A 24,927-nucleotide genomic window follows, 5' to 3' on the forward strand; every position below is an offset into this window, starting at 1 on the left:
CTATCAGTCATCATGGGACTCAAGCGACAGAAAATAGCCAAGAAAACCATAAGCTTCTACAAATACAACTTCAGCTTCAGACAACCATTTCAGATCCTCATCGATGGGACTTTTTGTCAGATGGCTTTAAAGAACAAAATTCAGATCAAAGAGCAAATGCCCAAATACCTGATGGGAGAAGTGCAGCTGTGCACCACAAAGTAAGTAGAGCTACTCATGTATAGTGTTTATGTTAAATGTAAATATCTTACATCTTACTTTTTTTCCAGCTGTGCACTGAAAGAACTGGAGACTCTGGGGAAAGAGCTGTATGGAGCAAGAATCATCCTGCAGAAGTTTCAGTCCAGGAGATGTGCACATCTTAAGGATCCTGTCCCGGCTTCAGAGTGTCTGCTGTCCATGCTGGGGGAGACAAACCCACACAACTACTTTGTTGCCACACAGGTAAATACCAAATAGATCCTTTGTACACTGACACACACTAACCAGAGGGAAAGCAAAATAAGGAATAATGTGTTTTTTGGGTACTTGTGGGTTATCTGTTGCCACTTTTTCATTCATTAAAATAACAAACATTAATCCTAGGGGTTAATGTTGTTTAGAGAGTCTGAAAAAAAGAAACAAATGGTGACAGATAACCCACAAGTACTGTTTTTTGTATGTTGGAAATCAGAATCAGCTGACCTTATCTTATGTTTAAACACCCCTACACATATAGACATAAAGCTAAAAGGACAACAACGCTGTAAAGTAAACATAGAACTCATGTACAAATTAGAACGGGTGTATATACAAAAAAATATATATAACTACTAAGCAACAACCTCTGATGCATTGATTTTGTATCTGGTTGTACTCCAGGACCACACGGTCACTGCAGGTGTGAAGAAGATCCCAGGCGTTCCTCTGCTCTACATCATCCTCAACACCATCGTGCTGGACAAGCCCTGCCAGACGTCCCTTGATCACGTGAAGGCCGTCTCGCTGGGAGAGATGGTCAGCGTGGCGCAGCAGCAAAGCATCCGCAGCCTGAAGGAGGACAAGGGCATCGCACAGAAGGACGGAGAGAGGCGGGGGAAGAAGAGGAAGAGGAAACAGAGCAATCCTAACCCTCTGAGCTGCCTGAAGAAAAAGAAGAAAGGGGGGCCGACACCACCGAAGAATGCGGAGCAGGGGGAGAAGAAGAAAATAGTTAAAAACAAGAAACAAAAGACGGAGGGAGGAGACAACTTGCCAGCTCCTGTGGTTACAAACGCATAGAGACAAGACATAGACTTTATCCATTCGTTTCTTTAATTCATTATATGAAAAGTTCCACAATCTCAAATATATGATACTTGCTCTAGTGTGTTTTACCGATGTTATTAGAATAAAGCAATGTTTTTCACATAACATTTTAAAATACTGTTCACGGTATGTTTTCTACTTTGAAAAATTTTGCAACAGTTTCAAGACTAAGGACTTACAGGCAGAGGACTGATATATGTTCAGAAACATAGCAGTATTTTTGAGTCATGGAAGATCTTTCTTGGTTTTTTTACAAAATAAAAAAGCAGGTTTACAGGCACATAGTTTAGAATATAATATACTCGGACATTACATCATAAGGTTGAAATAGAAGTAGATATCAAAAACTGTTGTCACAAGGAAATGTACTGTATGCTGTGTGAGTCCAACGACCAATTAGACATCTTGATTGTGTAATTATTCATTCTAGAGATTAAAAATGTTGCTTTTTAATATAAAAAAAAAGTGAATTCTCTTGATATATATACATTGATATTGAACAAGTATCAGCTTGATTTAAACTTTCAGAAGTTATTCTGAACAGTTTGTTGTACAGTTTTAACTAAATGATTATCTATACATAAAAAAGACAGGATAAATTGAGCCATTCACAAACTTCAAGTCTTTTAGGAATATGAGAGCAACACAGTAATACAAATGTTAATTTCTTGAGCAATTACACCAATGCATGTCAGGACTAGCATGCAAATATGGCCGGCCACTGCTGTTTACATCATCTATAGGTTGAAACCAAAGCTGTGCCCCACTTCCATAGTAGATACTATTTATATGCAGTATGTACAATATATTTATAGTGTGCAAAAGTGGCACACTCAAACATTTTTTAAATAAGTATGTAGTATGGCTTTGGGACACAACTATAGTTTTGTGCAAACAGTTGAAGATGCAAGCCACGCATTTACAAAATGTACAACTGGAAGTTAGCAATACTTAAAGTGCTACACTACAGTCATACCATGATTAGTTGCTGGTTGAGTGTCACTACTGTAGTAACTGTTCAAATGTTCTCTTGCAGGCTCTGGGTATATGCTCCTTTTGGCTAATGTCAGTGTACATGAGAACTGTTTTTCCTGCAGTGTTGGGACAGAAGAGTCCAAGTAACAGGGTTGATTGAGTTATCAATTGCACCATAAACATATTTTAAACTAGACACATTTTAACTTGAGTTCCATGCTGGTGCAACACAACATCTCCTTCGGGATAAAGAATATATATAGATCAAATAAATTATAATAAATAAGAAAAGTGCCAATTGTTTTGATTTGCAACCCCCCTTGCGTTCAATTTCTTCTAAGAAGACATAACAAACAAACCTGGTTATTCAAAAATCTTTCGCCCCCACCACAATATTTAAATATTGCAGGAAGAAGAATATCCCACAAAATAACATTTTCCTAACTAAACTAGTGTTTTCTAGATGATGTGAAAGCGAGGTCCGGGTGTAGCTACGATGTCGCTGTACGGCTCCTCCTGCACCAGCTCCACCGCTTGCTGCTTCTTCAGAACCAGGAAGCTGTAGAACTTGGCTGCCGCCTGCTTCTTGTTGTTGTTCCTGCACAGATCCAGCAGGCCCACCGACTGGGCGCCCGTTTTGTCCATCACCCTCTGTGGCAAGGTGAGACAGAGGAGGTCAGGAAAGGGAAGTTTCTTTAAGCAGCAGATGATAAGATCCTATACCAAATAGAACAATCCAAAGCCTCTTGCGTGTAGAATCAAAAAGTCGCCTTATCAAATTTAAATTCAAAAGAGCTTTATTGACAAGTTGTAAGGAAATTTAAACCTGTATTTTTTTCAATATATTGTAATTTGTTTGTTTGTTCTTGGGATATAACTCCTAGTTTTGTGTAATATCTATCAGAAGTGGGTCAAAAAGGACCCGTATTAGAATAATGTGTTTTTATGCCATTTCTGTCATTTTGGTTAAGAAAAATCACTTGTATAATATTTAGTATTATATTTCGGTTTACACTAGAAAAATGTATATTTAATTTTTCACTATTTATAATTTTAGACATTTTGAAAAAAAAACGTTTTGAACATATTGATGCAAAGATCCCCGTTATTCTGAGACCCTCACAGTATTCCAGTCCCTTTTCAAAACTCATCTCTTCTCCTCTTGTCTACTGATAGCCTACCCCCCATCAATCCATACCGATTGATCAAGTTTGATAGTCCTATACCCCCACCCTAACCTTCCCTTATATTTTAAAGTGATTTTGAGTCCTTGAAAAGCCCTATAAAAATATAATGTATCATTATTGTTATTATTATTATTATTATTATTATTATTATACTGACAGGTATCAGATCTTGCTGTGTAAAATAATCTTCCTGAGAGGTGTCACTTGTGATGTAGTCTGTGTGGTCTACAGTGAAGGTATTCCTGACAGCCACAGGTGATAAGAATCAAAGGTTCCCCTAGGGTCACATAGAAAATGCATGCAGGTAATTGTTGACCCACTTATGGAAGCTTGGGGTAATAATACAAAAACTGCAATTTCTTAAAATGTATACAATTTAAATTTAAAATTTGAATGGCATGATATCCAAAACATGTTTTTTGAGGAATAGCTGGAATATGAAATGATACAAAAATGTAATTACAAAGATACTTAAAGAAAACCACCTCACCGGGTCAAAAAAGACCCACTTATACATCCAAGTCTACAGATATCTGTTTCAGTTCAAATACCTTATTTCCTTATTTTATTTTTCCGAGATAAAGCACATTTTCTATTATTCTTTTCCCCTAAAACATCAAAAAGCATGAATATATTTCTGTCTTTATAACAAATCCTGAAAGGAACATTTTACATAAGCGTGCCTGTGCAATGTTTCATATCTAGTTCTACAGGCCAAATATTACGTATCACTTAAATAGAATATAATCCAGGGTGTTATAATGTATGAACTTGAAGTAGTAGTTGCAAGATATGCAGTTATTCTGGCTCTTCCAATAAGATGTAAGCACAAAGATACCTGAAGGCCATGGAGCATCTGCTGGGTTCTCTTGTTCCACTTCCTCTCCTCCTGGTCCTGGACTCCTCCCTGCACCTCCTCCTCCTGACACAGAAAAACGTTTTAAACTCTAACAAATTCTCCTTATAACAAAGTAATTGAAAACATAAATCGTCCTTAAATTCATCTGAAAAATAAGGAATAAAATACAAATCCCACAAGTGTACTGTAGATCTGTGTCTCACCTCTTCATCAGAGTCGTCGTCGTCCTTCTTCCTGTCCTTATCGCAGAGCAGGTCCAACTCTATCATCTGGCTGATGTTGGTGCTCTCCTCTGGAGGCAGATCCACACTGGATGACTCCTGCTGCTGGGACTCCTGCTGCTGGGACTCCGGCTGCAGCTGCTGCTGCTGCTGGTCCAAAGCTCCCATTTAGAGAAAAAAACGTTAACGGATGCTAGAGATAGAATAGAATAGAATCATTTAATGTCATTATACATGAGGGAAAGAAATGCTTCTCCCTTTCAAGGGTGCCATCAAAACAAAAAACATCACAACAAATACACGCAGCATACATACTTAGGAATAAGGAATAAAGTGCAGTAATTATTTCCAGGGGTATAAAAAATCTAATCTAAAATGTAATAAATAATAATAGTAGGTATGTATTTATAATAATAATAATAATAATAATAATAATAATATATATGTATATATATACAGAGTCACATTTAATTCTCATGCAGGATGATTAAGAGGTATGACTTTCAGGTGTTTAGAGCAATGATGGCTCTTGGGAAAAAACTGTCTTTGAGTTTTTTCCCAGGGTGGAGACTTTGGAGTCCTGACACCAAATATGGGGTGATCTCAGATATGGATCATGAATGTAACTTTTTTAATTTATTTAACCAGATTGAGATAAAATCTCATTTACAATGCTGACCTGGCCAAGCAAGAAGGCAGCAACGTTACACATTATTACACATAACACAGACATATAAAATACAGAGAACACAACTAAGTAAACAAAAAGACGAAAAGCAGTCACTACATTGTGCACATTTGGGACAGTAAGAAAAGTACACTACTTATTACTGCAAGAGCAGCTGGTGGTAAGGACCTCAGACAACTTCAATTAAAAAAACATGCTATTGGGACAAGTGCCATCAGTTTAAGGTGTGATTGAAGGTCATTCCAAGACCAAGGACCAGAATAAAAAAGACTCCTTTTTCCAGCCTCAGTCCGCACAGCAGGTGCCTGGAACCGTATCCAGGCACTGGTTCTGAGGTTGTAAGAGTCACAAACTGGTGAAAATCAGGCACATAGAGTGGAAGATTAACTAAAATGGCTTTATACATTAATAAAAACCAATGCTGCATCCTACGCATAGTAAGTGAGGCCCATCCAGTTAGGCTGTACAGTGTGCAATGATGAGTCCTATAAGGTGCATTTGATATATAACGCAGTGCAGCATGGTAGAGTGGGTCAAGTTTGGCCAAAACTGTTGGACAGGCAAATCTATAAATGGTATCACCGTAGTCAAGCTGGGACAGGAATAAGCCAGAGACCAACCTTTTACGGGAAGAAGTTGAAAAACAAAATGTAAGTCTGTAAAGGAAGCCAAGAGTGAATTTCAATTTCTTTGTTAGAACTTCAATGTGGTGTTTAAAGTTTAGATTTCTGTCCAACCAAAAGCCAAGATATTTGTCTGTATCGACAAACTCAACGGAGACGATTCATCTGCCAGGTGAAAACTGTACTCACGGGCAGGGCTGGCTCCGTGTCTTGGGCTTTGCGTTTGAGACCACGTTGGGAGGAGGGGGTGGGCATGACCGACTCGTCTAGCGTTGTCCTGCTGCCCTCAACCGCAGAGGTCTGCAGAACGTTAGCCTCTTCCATGATGGTCTGGTCTGGAGAGGAAATAGAATGGTTAGAAAAAACTAAATATTGTCTTGATTATGCCTGAGGAAAAATGCATGTTTCAGTTTAATGTCACTGAGAGAATACATTCACACCACCCACCCCCCTTTTTTTTAGCAAGGTCGGTTCAGGTCTGTAGCAAGGTCAGCTGTTAATTCTGCTATAAAATACTTAGAAACTGGTTTAGTCGACCAAATATTAACATTGGAGAAAAGGATATGCACTCAATAATTACATTTCCAATCGTTTCCGCAAAAAATACATTGTTTTTGTCTGCCACCTACCAATTTCATACCAAACCATAGCCAACCCAAATTCAAGCACTTCAGTGTTATATCTGTTCGCCAATAAATCCTTCATACATGTACACAAACACCCATTTGATACCCATGATGTCTCTCTGCTGCTGTCCTGTTGTTTCCTCTCTGGGCACCTCCGGGTTCTCCAGGTCCTTGAGGAACTCATCCAGACTGTCGGCCTCTCCGCCTTTCCTCCTCTTCCTCAGCTCGTCTGGCACCAGGGGGGTCAGACACCTTGTAAACATCTAAAGAGAGAAAGCAAAGGGGAGGGTGGATATGAAGAACCAGAAAGACAGAGCATTGTAATCGTAGTTTATCCCTGACTAACTTTGCATCACTAACCTTAAGCAGCCTAACATTCCACAGAGGCTGAGCAGGGAGGGAGAAAAGCTTCTCCACTCCTCCCGTCTCCTTCCACATCATCAGCTTCTTGGTGGGGGGGGCCAGGTCCAGGGTTGTCACGATGTCAGAGTAATCAGACAGCTGTGCACGGATGGTCTTACTGTCCAACTCCTTCACGCTGTCCACAATCAGCTTCCTCTTACGCTTGGCCTTGGTCTCCTTTACTGCGCCGTCAATAGAGAGAAAGAGATGAATCAGCTAAGAAAACCAAAACAGCTCTCAGATTTCGAGCCAAAACACTATCCCTGTATTGGTGAAATACATGTCAATATAGATTGTGATATTTGAAACGATTCCAATGCACATTTTCTACACAAGCACACTGTCTTGCTCTCTCTTTGCTCCAACAGCGAGTCGAGTAACTAAATTACCTGTGATGTCAATGGGCTCCAAGGCGAAGGTTTCTTCTTCGTTGTGAACCAGGATGGTCTGTTCTGTCTGGTCCGCCATGGCTGGTAGGGGCTCTGTCGGGCCGGAGTCGGGACTATCTGGGGCTCCGGCTAACAACACACACCATAACATGTTTGATGTAGGTGATCTTATTCTAATTTTAGTTGCATATAACAAGTTACAAAAGGGCCTACAGCTGCAGTTGTGTAACTGACCTGAGAGAGCATCAAAGTCGTCATCATCACATCCGTGTTCCTGAGGCATCATCACGCTGTCTGTGATGGCAGGAGGGTCGTCAAAGATGCCGTCTCCTTCCTCGTTACTCAGCAGCTTGTCAACTACACAGACAGGTGAGGTTATTCAGTTATTACAATAAAGATAATTCACTTTGATTAACTGCCAATCTAAATGCTAAAAGTGTTTAGTGGCATTTCCGGATGACTTCCTAAATAAACCCAGGAACCTGCTTAAGCACAAAATGTGATGACATATTTCTTTACTCCTAATAGGAAGTGAGGAGGATAAACAGCATCACTTACAGATGAGGACTGTAACTAAAAATCATTATCGAATCTGCTGATTATTATTTTAATTTAATTATCTATCGACAAAATGTTAGAAAAAGTGAAAAATGTCCATCACAGTTTCTCCAACTTCAAAGTGGTTTCTTTAAATGTTTTGTTGTTCAGTGTAATATGATTTAAAACAAGAGAAAACATGGAAAAACTCGCATTTGAGTCTATTACAGATGTTGTAAAACTCAAATCAGTAAAAACTGAAAGAATTATCTCCATTATGTGTGTTTTTCATTACAGTCTCAGTGTCTATAATATTGACAGGATCTTACCCAGCATGCCTCCCTCAGTGCTCTCCATGGGGTTGTCTCCGAAGTCGTCCTTGTACTGGTCGTCGTACTCCAGATGGTTGGATTTGTCCGCCATGGCGTTAGCTCCTCCCTCGGCCTCCAGCAGCAGGTTGGAGGCAGACACTCCCATGATGTCCACCTCAAACGCGCTCTCCTCCCGCATCATCTCCCGGTCGTCCATGCCAAAGTCAGCTGCACAACAGAAATGTGTTTCGAGTGTTCAAACATATGACTCTTGACATTGTACAAAAGCATGAATGTTGGAAGGAAAGATTTCTACCGAAGTCATTGTCCTGCAGCAGGGTGAGGTTGCCCACCTCCTCTCTCATGGTGATCTCCTCCACCCTGCTCTGGTTCAGGTTGAACTGCTGAGCAATGTCAATATCACTATACAAAACACACAACAGTAAAGTCAAATTAATCTTGTATTTACACCACTATTCTTTAAGCTATTTCATATTTGTTCCTATACGGAGTAGGGTAATTGGGGTGTGCCAATCCTCCAGTTTGAAAACCATTTTAAAATTCAAAAGGAGGGGGTCAAAGGACTCACTCTAGATCTGGAAGTGGCTGGTCAAAATCATGGAACTCCTCAGGCAGCGTGATAGCGTTGTAGGCTGCTTCTCTGTTCTCTTCAGGAAGATCCACAACACCTGAAACACCACAACGTAGGGTAAGAGTTACACCATGTGCTTTGTATATGTCATATATATGTTATGCAATTTTAGTATTGCATGTAGGTGTGATGTGTTTCAGGATAAAAGTGCTGCCTGATTCATTGTAAAATATTTATAAACTTGAAAAATCTCCTCATTATGCTGTAGAATTAAAATAATAAATAATGTTGGTGTGTGCACGCATTTGTGTAGATGCAGATATAACCTTAACTAAATATTGTCTTTATCTAGGAACATAGGAAAGGCTTCAATATCTGACTGACAATGCATGTAATGAGCACTAGAGGAAAGAGTATAATGAGTCACTGCTGAATATATTTGACTTAAAAGTTGCATTTTGTTACCAACCCGGTCGAAACGCCATCTTGATCTTGATGAAGGCTTCGTTACAATCTGCCAGCAAGTACTTGGCCTTCCTGTGGTAGATCCTCACCACCCCCAGCAGCAGATGCCCTGATGTTCGTAAAGCCATTTTCACCTTTAAAAAAAGTATGTTCAGATATGATCATTGACAGAACTGTAAAATATACTTGCAGTGTTTCACATTACCTTTGTACATTGTGCAATTACCTTGGGTGAGATGATGCTCTCTACGCTGCTCTCCAGATTGCACTCAAACACATGAGCCTTGGTCAGCTTTTTGTCCCAGTGGGCCGCCAGCCAGATTTTGGCCAGCGGCCCACGTTTGCTGAGTACAAAGTGGGCATAAAACATTGCCTCAGTGCCCTCTCACCACAAGGGAAAGGGGAAAGGGGGAGGCCTAAAAGAGATAATACAAATAAGTGTGTATTTGATGGAAATCACAGCAATTAATAGGTAAGCAAAGCATGACAATTGAGAGAACACATTCATTGTGTGGTATAAGCGTTTGCAAACATAATCTTTGAAGATGATGTCATGCTTGTCTAGCTAAATAGGAGTTATGACAGCAGTTCAAAGCAGGTTGCAAATTGATTAATTGAGACTTTTCTAAAACCTAGCTAACAGGAAGCTAACAGGAAGTGTATAATTGAGATAAATTGGGGATTGATGTTTTGGCTATTTACTTCATTTTAGAAAGGAACAATCTTCGAGCATTCTCATAATGATAACTTGATCAATAATACATAACACAATCCGCCATATCCAGATAGCATGGATTATGTTATTTTCAAGTTATTTGAACAAACTGTGCCGTGCGGATGAACAGTAACAGTCATAATGTCTAAGCAAAGTTGATATTCACCTTTGAGAAATTAAAAAGACAATGTTTAGCAATATGAGAGCAGGTGTGCTTACTTTTTGAATACTTAAAAAAAAAAAATAGAATGAAATTATAGGTTACTGTGTAGCATATTCTAAATACTTGTCGCCTTATTGACTTGAATTATTTCCCCACCAATTGGAACTACCTGACCACTACACAATATAGCCTATGTGTTGTTTTGTTTCAGCCCAGTCTTAAGATGTTGTAAATGAATACTTTACCGTAGGCCTACATCATGCGATTTTAAGGTATATGTCTGTCAGGTAGCCTATTGGCAGCCATACCTGCAGCACTGTAATGTAACGTTACCTTTAACTGCCCCAATATGTTTTGATTACTCTAAAACAATAAGTCAGTAACGTTACACTCTGTTAGCATCCAGCGTTATGGGGGGAAGCAGGCACGTTAGTATAGCCGTAAAATATCGACCGCTTAACAGCGTTACACGTTAGCGGTGACAGTCACATTTAACCGCATTACCGCTGACGCTCTGTGAAAACAACAGGTGATGATGCGGATCAGCTACCGTTAGCCTCTGTCATTAACCTCAGCACCGCGGAGGTATCTCTGTTGACACTGACAAAAAACAAGTTATATCACACCCTAACCGATCGTAACCGATATGACTCACCGTTAAGCCGTTTGGGGCTTTCCTCGTTATGCCGGTGGTTCGGCTCCGGGTCTGTTTTTCCACCCCTCCTCTCACTAAAACAAACAAGATGGCGTCCTCTCCCCCCTCCCTGGACGGTTATAAACCTCAGCAAGATGCAGAGTGGTGCTGATGTGGGAGATGGTGGAAGGAGGCTTAACTCTGCACCTGTGCATATCTTACCTGTGTCTACCCTTAGTGGTTGAACAATAATTCAGATCTCTTACAAACACAGCAATAGTGCAGTGTAAGAAAACTAAGTTACAAGTAAAAATACTGTTTTCTGAATTTGTTCAAAGAATAAAAGTACTCATTATGCAAAATGGCTAATTTCAGAGTAGGCCTAACTATATTATTGGATTATCTGGAAGTAAGTGGCTTTCTTTTTTTTATAGGTACAGTTCTATACTTTATCATTTCTACACCTCTTGTTGGCATTTCAAAGTAAAGTAGGCTACTCCTACAGAATGATCCCTTTCTGTAATCTTATTAAAAAAATGTATCATATCTTCAAAACTGAGCAAATTTTTTCTATGCAAAATATAAATCTGCAAATTCCCAAGCTATACCCGCGAAATAAATGTAGCAAACATTTAAGAACAACTCTGTATTGTGTAATTTTTCTTTGTTATATCGTTATTTTCCTACCTATTTCTCACCCTTTATGTTCTATCTATGTTTTAAATCCTAGTCCTAATCTTGCTTAACTTTCCACAGGAGGCTTCTGCAAATATATTGTTTGGTCTGTACAATTGTGTCTAAACTTGACCTTGTACCATATACATCTCTCAATTTGCAGAAATGGCAGTAGTACAAGTTGCATAAATGTAAAATGATTGACTGTTTTTTGAGATTGCAAGTAGCTAAATTTGCCACCAGGTGGCAGCAAAGTTGGCTAAAAGGTTACACAACATCAGGAATCTTATATGATGTGTAACATACTATACTTTAATTAATATGTAAATACAACTATAAAGGAATATCATTTAAGGTAGTGACATCACATTTAAATGTATTTACTTATATAAAAGAAAAATAATCCAATAATGCTTCCCCAATATCATTACTTAAGGAGTGACTTGTCGTTTAGTTACAAAAATGTAAACAGTAGGACTGAACCCTTCCTGAGTCCATTGCTCAAATCTATTTTTCATCTATAATTCCAACATACGTTCTCACATTAAACGTACGTGTTTTTTCTTTGTTATCCTCTAGGCGAGTCTGAAAATATAATATTTGCTGAACCTATTAACACATTTGTTTTAAAATTTGTATCGAGGCAAGGCACAGGCACAGCCAACACAATGTTTAAGTGGCACTTAAGTGTTTTTCATGGAAACCATAAAGCCCAAGGGAAAAACATTTCGACTAGTTTATTTAGACTTGTCTCACATGCAGTTCACTTGAATTAATCGGATAAGTTTGATGATAGGACTTGACAAAATTGAAAACAACAAACAACAATAACCTGTGATTTATCCTGAACATTGTTTAACTTGCAAAATGTTACATACAAGCCAAAACATTAACAAGCATGTTCTTAAAATTACAGTCACATTTCATACATTTAAAGGTTGGGAAATGTTATGGCAAAATGAACAACCTCAGAGGAGCATCCAAGAGGGCACTTTAGTGGCTTATTTTTCAAACCTGGAGCCCTCAGTGTTCAGGTCCCTAACCGCATCTCTGCAGCTTACACACACTAAAAAGTGAACTCGAAAAATACATTGCATCGGACTGTTATACAGTGTTAAAGGAAATACCGCTCTATCCCAACACCTGAGGCTCAGTCTGTGCTTGTGTGTGAGTATTCAGTTAAGTAAAGGTACTTATAACTCAATGTGAAAATACTCCACTATAGGTGCAAGTCTTAAATTCAAAAACCTACTTAAAGAACCAGCAACATTTACTTATACAATTATAAAAAGTAAACGTATTTCTGTAAATGTTAAAGTTTGTGCTAGTTTTATCTCCTTCACATACTGTTAGTGCATTTTCTAGCTGATTAAAAAGTGTTTTTATATTGTTTATTTAGCTAGACAAGGGGATGACAAAATATGTAATCTAGAAAGTGACTTAAACAGCCAAACAATTGATGGAAGTAGGCTACAATATTAGCCTTTAAGGTCAAGTGCAGTAAAGGTTGGCTATTAAGTATGACATGGACGTAAAGTACCTCAAATTTGTATTTCAATGTACTTGAGCAAAAAGTAGTTACAGTACATCCCACCACTGGTCCCTGTCATTGTTGTTACGTATTGCCCTGCTTCCTTGACCTTCAAGACTTACGGCCCAATCCCTTCAACCTCTTCTCACGCTCCACAGATCTCTGCACAAATGGTGTCATAGCTCACATCTTATGAGCTCTGACGAGTGCACTACTCTGTCTCTCTCTCCAACACACTCGTCCAACCATCTTTACAGATGGCTCTATGGCAGAATTGCAAATCTAAGCCATTTATAGGATTATAATTTAATGGTCAATGTGTGGACTAAGCGTTTTGTAATGGGGTGTTGGACACGACAAGGTCTCAAATCTCTCTCACAAACACACTGTGTTTCCGATGACTTAGTACTTGAAACTAGCTAAATATTTCCTAAAAGTAAAGAATTACCTTGGGAAACACTAACTGAGAGTGGTGTCTCCTGCACATTTGCCCTCTCACTCTTCACAGACAGGCACATGAGTCAGGCTGGAAAATACACTAGACCCCTGTCTCATCTCTGTACAAAAGTCAGAAAAGAAAATGCTCACAACCGCCAAAAACCATCCCACTAACCCCACAGGGAATGGACTTAACTTGGGCACAAAGGACCTGGTTATATTTCACCGTTGGATGGCCTTTGTGCCTCTGAATCGGCTAACACTGAGGCTGTGTCTCCTTCCTCGTCCAACCTGTCCGTCTCCTAAGCTGACAAGCAGGTCTTATTTAGGGTGAAGCACTGAAAAAGTTCACTTGGTATTTGATGGATTTTGTCTTACACACACGCACAGGTTTCCACATGGACACTTTCCAAATGAGAGCTCACTCGCAAAAGATTTCTCACACTAGAATTGTAAGAGGGCGGGATTGACTGAGAAAGGGGGGGAAAGAGGAGGAGGGTGTGGTGGTGGTGGTGGATGGGGGGGGGGGGTCTTTTCAGTTCCTTTTTGGAGGCAACAATAGTCTTTGTCCGAGATCTTCCACCATTCTTATTAGGGTTACCAAAAGGAGGAGGAGGAAGAGAAGGAGGCGGGGGAGAAGGGGCATGCAGGCGGAGGCCAGTTTCTCCATAGTAACAATGACAAAACAAGCCAGTTCAACACCAGGCAGGCAAAAGGGATGATTGCAGCTGCTGAACAGGAGCACACAGAGTTTGGCCGCGTGGAGTGCAGCTCACATAGAGAGAGAGGAGGAAGACCTGTTCAGAAAGGTGGAGATCTATTGGAGTAAAGAAGATTCCCAGAGTTTTATGAGAAAGTGCTGGGAGGCAACACGCGAGAGGGCACACACGTACACTGTACCCTCCCAGCATGGACCGAGACAGTCACAGCGAGGATACCTTGTCCACCATGGTTCTGGAGAACATCAAAAACAAACTGATTCATGCCTTCAGGGCAACAGGAGAGTCCAGAGTAAACCCTCAAGACTCTGGATCCACTGTCAGACCCGTAAGCATCGGCAGGAGTTACCAAGCCAACGAAGAGCTGCGGAGGGCGCAGATAGATGGAGCGATAACCTGGCTGAGGTCTGAACTGGTGAGTTGACTCAAATATTCTTATATGCTGTTTTCCTTTGTAGTTTGCCTCTGTTGTAATGCCTTTATCTGTTGATGGATATCACTTTCAAATCCACTTTTATTTATGCATTACATTTTCAAAAATGCTGATTAATTTCTTTCATTGTTATCATGCAGCTGGAGATGCGCTCACAGGACCTCCAGCTGGCTCAGACACTACTGGGGCTCAACACAGAGATCCAAAGACTGAGGAGGGAGAGTTTTGGAGGTGTGGAAGTAGAGGGGGAGGATCAGCAGTAATCGGCCCCAGTAAAGAGACCTTTCTTTGGCTGAAGACTTCTTGGAACCTCTAGTCCTAATGCAACTGAACAGAAAATATTGAATCAATTGTCTTGGCTCATTGTAAAATGTGTCATAGTAAAACTAGACAACTGTTGCATGTGAAGTCATTTGGGTAGAGGAGAGTTAAATGAGCGCTTTTGTGTAATGCTGGCATTGTTTTTGAATAGATCTTTTGCACTTATGCAGAGTTGTACTAAAGACACCTATATGTAAATGTTTTGTTAGGTCATAGAACAAGGCCGTATGAATGTAAAACTGAAATAGAAAACCACATTGTCCAAATTCTATGTTGACATGTTTTGTGATTTGACAATAAATACAATTTGCACCATGAGTGATTTCATATATTTATTTTTGATGGCATAGTATACTGTAGTACAGCACCTGTTTGAATTTCAGGATGGTTTGTTAATCCATGTCTCACACTCAACATAAGTAGCTTATTCAATATTAAATTCTATACACAAACAATCTGACCCAGTTAACATTTCAAAGATGGATTCACAGGTGTGTTTCCTCTTGACTACTAACTAAAGTATCCCTATAATACTTTCTCAAAGAGGTATTCAAGAATAGTGTCACATTGTCTCCAGAATGATTCATCACTGCATGTGAACAATAACGAAGCATGAACTCCAGGCTGCTGCATTGAAATTCCATTCTTCATGCCATTACAGTCGTTAAAGGTCAGTGAGCTTTCAGCACATATATATATAGAATGTATTCACAAGATATATCCAATATACAAAAATCGCAATCTCAACAGTGTTTGGTAAAACCAGCTTTGATGTGTCGCAAGCAGCTGTTAACATTCATTTGAGTGTATCGGGTGAAAAAAAACGTTCTCTTGCTTTTCTGAAACACACACAATGCTACACAAAGACATGAATGATTGCCTTTAGGTCAATGTCTGATACAGGACTTATTATATCCTCTGTCACATTTCTACACTTACTAAAATGTTTTTAGACATTTAAAAAATAAATAATTTGAAGACAAAATTGAGACTGCTCTTGTTTTAGTCATTGTTAGCTTAGCATAAAGACTAAGAGAATGAGGGCAAACAGCTAGTATGGCTCTATTAAAGTCAACAAAAGCCACCTTAAACACCCCTATTTCTCTCAAAATAACAATATATCACATTTATTTTAATCTTTACAAAAAATCAAGTCAACATGCTAGCAGTCAAGCTAGCTCTTCCCTCGGTTTCCTGTCTTGAACTCTTTGCCAAACTTAGATAAGTGTATTTCCAAAAACACCCAACAGTTATTTTAAATTCAACCTGTCTGAAATGGTTGTGAATGAATGAATTAAGAAAGGATACATTGTAAGCTAAAGAAAACATTAAAATGGCTTTAAATTAAGGGGTTTAAATTGTACGAACAGCAGGCCTTTCCTTTTTTCCCCTCAACTCCAGTCAAACCCTTTGCTTCTCTCAAGAAAAACAAAATACATAGAAGAAAGCACATTTATTGTGGGATATAGCACCACCTTGTCTTTGTTGACTGCCTACCTAAGTTGATGAGAGACTTTAAAAGTTATATTTCTTATTATTTTCAAGGCACAGAGCTCCTCCTGTTGAACACCCTCTTTGATAAAACCCTTGAGTAAAGGGATGGAGGTGTCTTGAGACAGGAAATGGCAACACCCACCCCTCCTGAGCCGGACGAGTAGACGCTGCCACTTCCTTGTTCACTCTCAGAGTCCCAGTAGCTGCTTTCCTCTTCCTCCTCTGCTTCCTCCTCATCTGTTTCTTTCTCTTGCTCCTCCTCTGACAACTCCTGCTTCAGCTCCTGGATGCCGGAGTGAAGATCCATCAGCTGCCGGATCAGAGCTTGGTCCTGAGAACGCATCTCCATCTGCAAATACAAAGGGAAAAGTTCAGTTCTCCTTTTTGCTAATACTTTCATTGCTGGAAAATCTGAAATTTCCGTTTCTTGCACCATTAAGCTGAGCAGGTTCCTGCTTAGTGTGACACCATTTGAGCGTTGCCTTCTTTCAAATGCAAATGCAACTTACTGCTGTTCTTTTTCTTCCCTTTTTTATAAGAGGCTGTCTAATTGCCAGCATTGAACAAAATAAGATATTCTGAGTTCCACAAACTTCAGAGTCCAATTTTGTCCTATAAGGAGAGAGGAATCTGGGCCATTCTGCATTTCTTTTCTCTTTAATTACTCCACCAGACTGAGTGTGAGCCCCGGCTGAAAGATGCTGGTTTTACCGCCTTTGTCCACACTTGAAAAATGATAGAAAAAATGTGGATCCAGCCCTTTTCTGAAGATTTGTACTGGACACTGTGTGTGTGTGTGTGTGTGTGTGTGTGTGTGTGTGTGTGTGTGTGTGTGTGTGTGTGTGTGTGTGTGTGTGTGTGTGTGTGTGTGTGTGTGTGTGTGTGTGTTGGTTTGTGTGTGTTGGTTTGTGTGTGTGAGAGTGTGTGTGCTGTGTGTGTGCGTGTGTGTGCGTGTCTGTGTGTGACCCAAAACCTCCTAGGTTTACTATTGGTCAGTGCAAGGGAAAATACATGGTAAATTGGTGCCTTTTGGGATAAAAAATCAATAGTCTTTCTTTGACTCTACTTTCTGGATTATCAAGATTTCACCAAGTAAAAATCCCAGGTATGATTGATTAGATAATAAAGCAATTTGATTGATAAAACTAGATAGCCATGGACTAACCAGCATTTGGACATACATTATATAGAGGTGATACGGATTCATATCTATTCTAGATTAAAGCTCAATAGCAGCTACTATATGGAACATGAAGTTAGATAGTTTTGTTAACTGCTGTTTCCAAGGTAAAGACTGAACTTTGAAACTCAAACGTTAAGCCAACATGGAGAAAATCCTCAAAACATCTACATTTCTCTGACAACATGGTAAACCCTGTCATGTGATATTCAAGTTCAACATCATATTCAACATCATGTGACTTTTAACTGATTTCATTCAAGGCTGTTACACAGCAGGATCTTATTAAAATAAGCAGGAGGACTCTGATTTTACTACACATGACTTTTCTCCTCCTCCACCTCTGTGTCCTCTGTGTTACCATGACGAGCTGTCTGGGTGAATGCACTAAACACCAAGAGATGTATCAGACTGTGACAATGAGCCGCACAGTTACTGACAGAGGTGCACACACACACACACACACACACACACACACACACACACACACACACACACACACACACACACACACACACACACACACACACACACACACACACACACACACACACACACACACACACACACACACACACACACACACACACACACACACACACACACACACACACACACACACACACACACACACACACACACACACACACACACACACACACACACACACACACACACACACACACACAACCCCTTTGACCGGAGAGAATGGTTTGAAAAGGGTTGACATTGTAACAACATGACCCACATGCATCTCAGAAACAAAAAGGTAATAACTTCCCACAAAGAAAAAAAAGGCAAGATGCTCCCAGGGGTCATCTTGTTGTGTTGACTATGGTGACTAAGGTCTTGATCTTCAGCCTAACGACCAATAAAGTGCTTTTACATTGTCATTGCCAAATTCCCTTTGGCTGAAAGGTTCAATTCAACAGTGAAACTCGAGTTCACAGCATGTCAAATTCAAATATTCAGATCCTTTAACCAAAGCACTGCCACAATGTAAAAATGCCTCAAATCCTGATTGGAGTGAAAGTTTTACCAACAAAAATACTTTAAGGGAGTCTTTACAAAAGGTCCTCATACCTAAACGATACAACCAATTGTTAGCCAATGATTCGTAAGGTGAAAGTTCATGCATTATAGCGACTTGGTCTAGAAAAAGATTGTGATTGGTAGTTAAATTAGGATTGTTTTTTTTACATACTTCATATAAAGTATTATGTTACTTGTCAATGTAGAAACGTAGTATTTTCTAAAATTAAAATAACAAAACATTTTGACTTTTGGTTTGGTTTCACACAGGACCCATACCTTGTGTTTTATAGGTTAAAGTGTTTGTTTGACTATTGTTGCTCTTTATACCACTTAAGCTTATTTCCTCCAACATCCACAAGGAGAAATAACCCAATAGAGGTAAAATGTAGCATTTCATTGTTCATCAATTCAACTTTCTAAAATGATTTAAAAACCTAAAGCGTTTTTATGCAAAAGGCCTCCTATCATCTTAAATTCTGGAGCTCCCAAAGCACTGGAGATGTAACATATAAATGAATCAATTTTAAAAAGAAATACATATCAAATAAACCTCAGAATTAAATACTTAGAAAAATATAATTTCCACAAAGAAAAAAACGTTGATATGGACTTCATCATCATCATCATGAGAACACAGCTTCATTCTTACCAGTTCTCTTCGCAGCCAGGCTAGTGCGCTCTCTATGTCCAGTTTACCAGCTTCCTCTCCAGCTGTGCATCCCGCCCTGCTGCGAGGATCCCTGCATGCACTCGGTCCTGCTGCCTTACTGTCATCAAAGGTGGAGGTTTTGCAGGAGAAGTCCCGCAGTCTGGTTAGGACGACTTCCATCATGTCAGGTTAGTGATATCCTGAATATGTCAAACTTTTTTTCTTCTCTGCTGTGTGTTCTCAGCTGTAGTGCAGATACAGCCTCGTCTGATCCCTCTGTCTCCTCTGTTATGAGATCCCTCTCAGTTCTGACGACTTATGAGAAAGTCACCCTCTTTCCCTATTTCATCCACACTCCTGTCTCCCCCCCCCCTCTCTGCTCTCTGCCTGTTTCTCAGTGTCGAGTGTGAATGTTGACCAAGCACGTCTGACGTCAGTGCATTGTCCAGATGCCTTAAGAGGAGTTGTTTACCAGAGTTTTTTTTAAGGGGGGGGGGGGGGGGGTCGTTTATCAGGCTCACAAACACAAGGATCCTTAAGATGGACAGGAGGCTGGCAGACGTGGCCTAGGCAACAAGCGTTGTGTATCTTTAAAAAATATATATTGCAGTGGTTCGGGTCTGTTGCTTGTGTCCGTTCGAATAGGATGCAGAGGACATCACTTTACACACTCACAGACACACTCACAGATACACACACATGAACACTGACAGACATGCACAGGCAGGGCTTCAGTGTAATTAGGGCTCTCATGAACTGGTGAGTGGCCCGTTGCAGGGTCAGGATCCTAAGAACAGTGTGAACAGCCATGTGTAACTAACCCCTCTCGTTCCATTTTACTCTCAACCTGCAGCCCCTAGCAACCTCACTACATCATCTATTCACACACACACACACACACACACACACACACACACACACACACACACACACACACACACACACACACACACACACACACACACACACACACACACACACACACACACACACACACACACACACACACACACACACACACACACACACACACACACACACACAAATCAAACGTGCCCCTTTTCTTGCAGTCGTATCGACCAAAATAGCCACATTGAAAGCTATTTAGAGAGTCACAGTGACTCCACTTTTAGACCTAATCCAGAAAACAAACGTTACCACTCTCAAAACGTCTTTTGTGTGATTGTCTCGTGATCCTAATGCGGCTTTCGAAGAGACTGAAGAGCATGGACGTAGGTTGTGTGCACTCTGACGTCACCACTAGCTTGGTGAATGTGTACAAATGAAAACAATATCACACTTTTATTGCCCTGTGTCAATCTCTATTTATAGCTGTTGTGTATATACGTATAGCTCTTTATCAGGTCTTTACGACCTGCTTCACATTCTACAAGTCATGATTCACCCATTCACACCCATTCATACAGAGCAATGTGCCACTTGCTTGAGAAAGATAGCATTCACCCACCATGGCCATCCCATCAGGAGCAACTCAGGGTTAGTATCTTGCCCAAGGATACATCGACATTGCCTGGAAGGCCTGGGATTGAACCCACAACCTTCCGATTGATGGACAAGCCATACAGTACATCATTAAGTGTACATCATATTACTTTATTGTTGCAGCTGGACTAATTTGAATGACTTCATATACACCTGGGGAGCTCATTAATTTCCCCCTATCATCTTATCCTATTTGCTGATTTTATTTTTGGAATTATTAATCTAATTCTGCCAAGTAAATTCTGTATCAAGTAACTGCAGTAAATTAAAAGTACAATATTTACCCTGAAAAGTGGTTGAGTATGAGGGAGCATAACATGGACCTACATAAGTAGCCCACTGAAGTACAGTACTTAAGTGTAAGGAATTTAGTTATTTTTTACCATAATAATAGCAATAATCATAATATTCATAATAAGCAAAAAAATAAAGAATAGCACCATCAACATCCTGGGTTTCAAAAAGCTATTTTTCCTGAGATTTGTACCACTCTAGACTGTATACATGGTTCAATGTAGGCCCCTTGTACATTTTGGAAGCAAACATCAACAACTGGTTCTCGGATTAGAGATTATGTTTGCAGAGTAAAAAAGGACCATTCATTCTTGTAGCGGACTTCCCTACAGACTCTGAGCTTGAGAAACATTATAATTACATTAGGACAACATTCCAGAACTCATGTTGAACACTATTGGCAATGGCACTCAGTCTCAATACTAAAATGCAATTTGGTTTTCAGACTGAGTGTCTTATCTCAACATATGATTTTAAAATTATGTATTGTTCTTTAAGATAAAAACATGATATACAAAACGTCCCCATCCAGACATGTTTGAAAACATGAAGAATGTAGGCCTACTCTGCATTAATTTAAATTTTAAACTCTTTTCTACAAAAAGTTTTTTTCTAAAGAAAAAGTAACATTTCCAAGTTAAAAGTATTTAAATTACACCTCTTTCTCCTCCCTCCCCCATTGAACAAAATACAAGGCTATTAGGATATTTAAAAAGTGTATCCATTGGACACAAGATGTCTCTGAGTTCACTGAAAAGTAAAAGATCATGCCTTAGGTGCACTTCTTATTTGAAGTGAGCACAGAGGAACCTTCAGCCTCCTGTTAAACAGTATAAATGATTCCGCACAGTGAACCTCATAAACCCAAGATATGAAACAAAAAGAAAAACACATTTTCAGTGGTGGAGGACTGTTTGACAATTCAATCAGTCCAATAAGATGTTGTTTTTACTTCACCAAACTTGTATCCTAAATTCACAATATAAATATACATTTCGGAATAATAATCTGGTTTAAGTATGTTTTTACTTACAAGGAATGTCCTTTAGGGTTGGCCAATAGGTGCATAACAGAAACATAGAAATAGAAAAGTAAAATAATTAAATCAAGTCATAAAACATAAAACAGAAATATAGATATATTTCAAATATATCTGTATTCATTATTAGAGATGTGGGAGGAGGGGTTTGGTTAAGGCGCTTTTAGATTAAAAAGTATACAAAAATAATGACAAAAATCTTTCAAATAACCGGAAAAAAATATATCAATAGTATACTTATTATGCATAATGGCCTGCTTCACAATATTCACAAATTATACCCACCCTCTCTGTCTACGAACAGAGTTTTTAATTTCATAGGAAGTAGATTATGTCTTGCTCTGTAGTGTACATGATTTGTGCCGTTTTAAATTGAACCAGATCAATGAACTTCAATATGTGTGACTTCAAAAATAATACATTAGTGTGTTTAAGATATCCAACATTATTGATAACTCTTTTAGCCCTTTTTTGTAATGTGCTTAACGGCTGTAGGTTGGTTTTATACGTGTTTCCCGAAATCTCCACACAGTAAATCAGATATGGCAATATGAGTGTGTTATATAGAGTATACAATGAGTTATAGTCCAGAATGTGTCTGGCTTTTCCCAATATTGCGATAGTTTTAGCCAGTTTTGCTTTTACAGTACATGAGTGATATGAGGTTTCCAGCTGATGTTGTGGTCTAAAACCACACCAAGGAACTTAATTTCATATACTCTTTCTATGTTTATGTCATCTAGTATTAATTGCACCTGTGGATTTGTTTTATGTTTTCCAAATAACATAATCTTTGTTTTGCTTATATTTAATGATAATTTTTTTGTGTCAAACCAATGTTTACTTTAATCATTTCTGCTGTTATCACTTCCAGCTCTTTCAAATTGTCACCGGAACAAAAAATATTAGTGTCATCTGCAAATAAAATAAATTTCAATATATTTGATAATCTGCAAATGTCTTTAATAGGAAAACAGGCTAATTTCACAAAAACCAAGCAATTGAAAATTACAAAAAATTATATTAAAAAGGTAAACAGTAAGGCTCCTCTATGTCAATAAATGCAAGAGATGCAGCATTTTCTCAACAATGTTTAATTTACATTTTTCATCTTCCTTAGAAATCACTCATTGGCTGACAGCCCAACGATGATTTGGACTTTATTACCTCAAAAACACACAAGCTTTGCTATCATTGCAGTTTAGTCGTGTTTATATCCTACATTGGATTTTTAAGCATATAATGCTTCACCGAACACAGGAGGGGACTTGGCTGTCTACAAATAAAGACGGATCATTTGAATTCTCCCCAAATATATTGAGGCTGAACCAGAACTTTGAATTATCTGCTCCCGTCATAATCTTGGCGATCTTGTTAAAATTGTGAATGCAGAATTAGAAATACTATGTAACTGGTTTGCAGTTAATAAATTATCACTTAATGTGGCCAAAACAAATGACATGTTATTCAATACAAAGTCTGAGAGTAGAAATGACTGCATTATACTGTCAAAAACAACAGGTATTTTGTATCATACTAAGAACATTCTTGAAGAAAAAATACTCTTTTTAACAGTCTATTTCTCCCTTACCTTTACTACTGCTCCGAAATATGGGGAAACACGTACTCAACAAATCTACAAAAAATAATAACATCCCAAAAAAAAGTATTACCAATAGTCTGTGGTGTTGGTAAATAGGAACACACAACTCCCATATTTAAAAAACTCAATCTATTCAAATGTCTTGACATAGTACAGCTTAAAACAGTACTGGTTATGCACAACATTTAACATTCAAAAGCAGTTCCAAACCACAGCGTGAACATATGAATGTAAAGAAAGTCACTTGAAAATAAGTGTTCACAATGTTTATATGCAATTATGCATATATTATTATTATTCTTTTGCCAAGTACATGTGTACATATTTGTATATAGTATTTTCCTTTCCAAAAAAAGATAGTTGAAACTGCTATTGACATGTGCAGAAAATGACCCTATATCTAGTTTTCGTATATATATATATATATATACGAAAACTAGATATAGGGTAGATATAGGGTACATATATATATATATATGTATATATATATATATATATATGTATATATAAATGCGCATTTATTGTTTTCCTGCCCTAACTTTGATTGCATTTTTTCTCCTGTTTTCTTTATTTCTTTTCGTTTTTGACACAATAATGCCGATGTTGTATTAGGATGATGCACGGGAGGGCTACTTTCCATAAGCTGTTTCAGCCCTCCCGCTTCTACTAATTTTGTTCATAAAAAAAATATGGCCGCGTGTGTGTGTGTGTGTGTGTGTGTGTGTGTGTGTGTGTGTGTGTGTGTGTGTGTGTGTGTGTGTGTGTGTGTGTGTGTGTGTGTGTGTGTGTGTGTGTGTGTGTGTGTGTGTGTGTGTGTGTGTGTGTGTGTGTGTGTGTGTGTGTTGGAGGGAGAGAGTAGCTGTAGGGCTAACCAAGAGGGGATGGATTCAGAAGTTGTTAAACAACTGATGGATTTTATGATCCAGGATATTTATGCTGATGGCTTGAAAAAAAGAAAATTGTTGACAATTATCCTTTATTATCTTGTATGAATATATCTGGTTGTACATTTTGCTAATTTTCCATAAAAGAAAAACATTTATTTGAGTTTGTGTTTTATTTGAGTTTGATGCATAGAAATACAGTATATTTGAAATTATTTATTCACGTCTGCAATGTTTTGAACATACATCCCCAGTCACCTCATTGTCATGTTGTAGTCCTCGCTGTACGCGTCCGGATATCGGCATCGCAACCACAACCTCACACACTGGTACTGAATGTGCATCAAAGTGTTCCGATGGAGCCAAATATACCAAAAGATAAATGTAAACAACAGAAGAAGCAATCGAAATGTGTATTTCCTGGTTATTTGACAATGGCTCCTGACACATTCCTG

At 38.8% G+C, this 24,927-nt stretch overlaps 4 protein-coding genes across 5 annotated transcripts; 2 read left to right on the top strand and 2 right to left on the bottom strand.

The window, feature by feature from the left end:
* Positions 1–12: 12 nt before the first annotated feature.
* On the top strand, positions 13–1,761 carry utp23 (UTP23 small subunit processome component; the record flags this gene model as incomplete). Its single annotated transcript, XM_079654261.1, has 3 exons — positions 13–200; positions 270–444; positions 862–1,761. 3 exons carry the CDS (start codon positions 13–15, stop codon positions 1,258–1,260), a joined length of 762 nt encoding a protein of 253 aa, XP_079510387.1. The 3' UTR covers positions 1,261–1,761.
* On the bottom strand, positions 1,273–10,823 carry rad21b (RAD21 cohesin complex component b). Of its 2 annotated transcripts, none has more exons than XM_079654260.1 (14): positions 10,696–10,823; positions 9,389–9,578; positions 9,167–9,296; positions 8,695–8,794; positions 8,422–8,528; positions 8,124–8,333; positions 7,492–7,614; positions 7,258–7,386; positions 6,827–7,050; positions 6,573–6,729; positions 6,030–6,175; positions 4,512–4,676; positions 4,288–4,371; positions 1,273–2,913 (listed from the first exon to the last, which is right to left on the bottom strand). In XM_079654260.1, the coding sequence occupies exons 2-14, from the start codon at positions 9,530–9,532 to the stop codon at positions 2,722–2,724; spliced, it is 1,911 nt and encodes a 636-aa protein (XP_079510386.1). In that variant the 5' UTR covers positions 9,533–9,578; positions 10,696–10,823; the 3' UTR covers positions 1,273–2,721. The 2 variants fall into 2 exon arrangements, with proteins under 2 accessions (XP_079510386.1, XP_079510385.1); XM_079654259.1 differs by having other exon boundaries at positions 4,512–4,679.
* A 3,120-nt stretch (positions 10,824–13,943) lies between these two features.
* On the top strand, positions 13,944–15,109 carry aard (alanine and arginine rich domain containing protein). Its single transcript, XM_079656601.1, has 2 exons — positions 13,944–14,452; positions 14,611–15,109. Exons 1-2 carry the CDS (start codon positions 14,228–14,230, stop codon positions 14,731–14,733), a joined length of 348 nt encoding a protein of 115 aa, XP_079512727.1. The 5' UTR covers positions 13,944–14,227; the 3' UTR covers positions 14,734–15,109.
* Positions 15,110–15,139: 30 nt separating this feature from the next.
* On the bottom strand, positions 15,140–19,479 carry LOC307021294 (uncharacterized protein). The gene is made up of 2 exons (XM_079653284.1): positions 19,150–19,479; positions 15,140–16,634 (listed from the first exon to the last, which is right to left on the bottom strand). Exons 1-2 carry the CDS (start codon positions 19,330–19,332, stop codon positions 16,332–16,334), a joined length of 486 nt encoding a protein of 161 aa, XP_079509410.1. The 5' UTR covers positions 19,333–19,479; the 3' UTR covers positions 15,140–16,331.
* Between the last annotated feature and the right edge of the window lie 5,448 nt (positions 19,480–24,927).

The sequence above is a fragment of the Notothenia rossii genome (assembly GCF_949606895.1).
Source record: "Notothenia rossii genome assembly, chromosome: 10".
Classification (NCBI taxonomy): domain Eukaryota; kingdom Metazoa; phylum Chordata; class Actinopteri; order Perciformes; family Nototheniidae; genus Notothenia; species Notothenia rossii.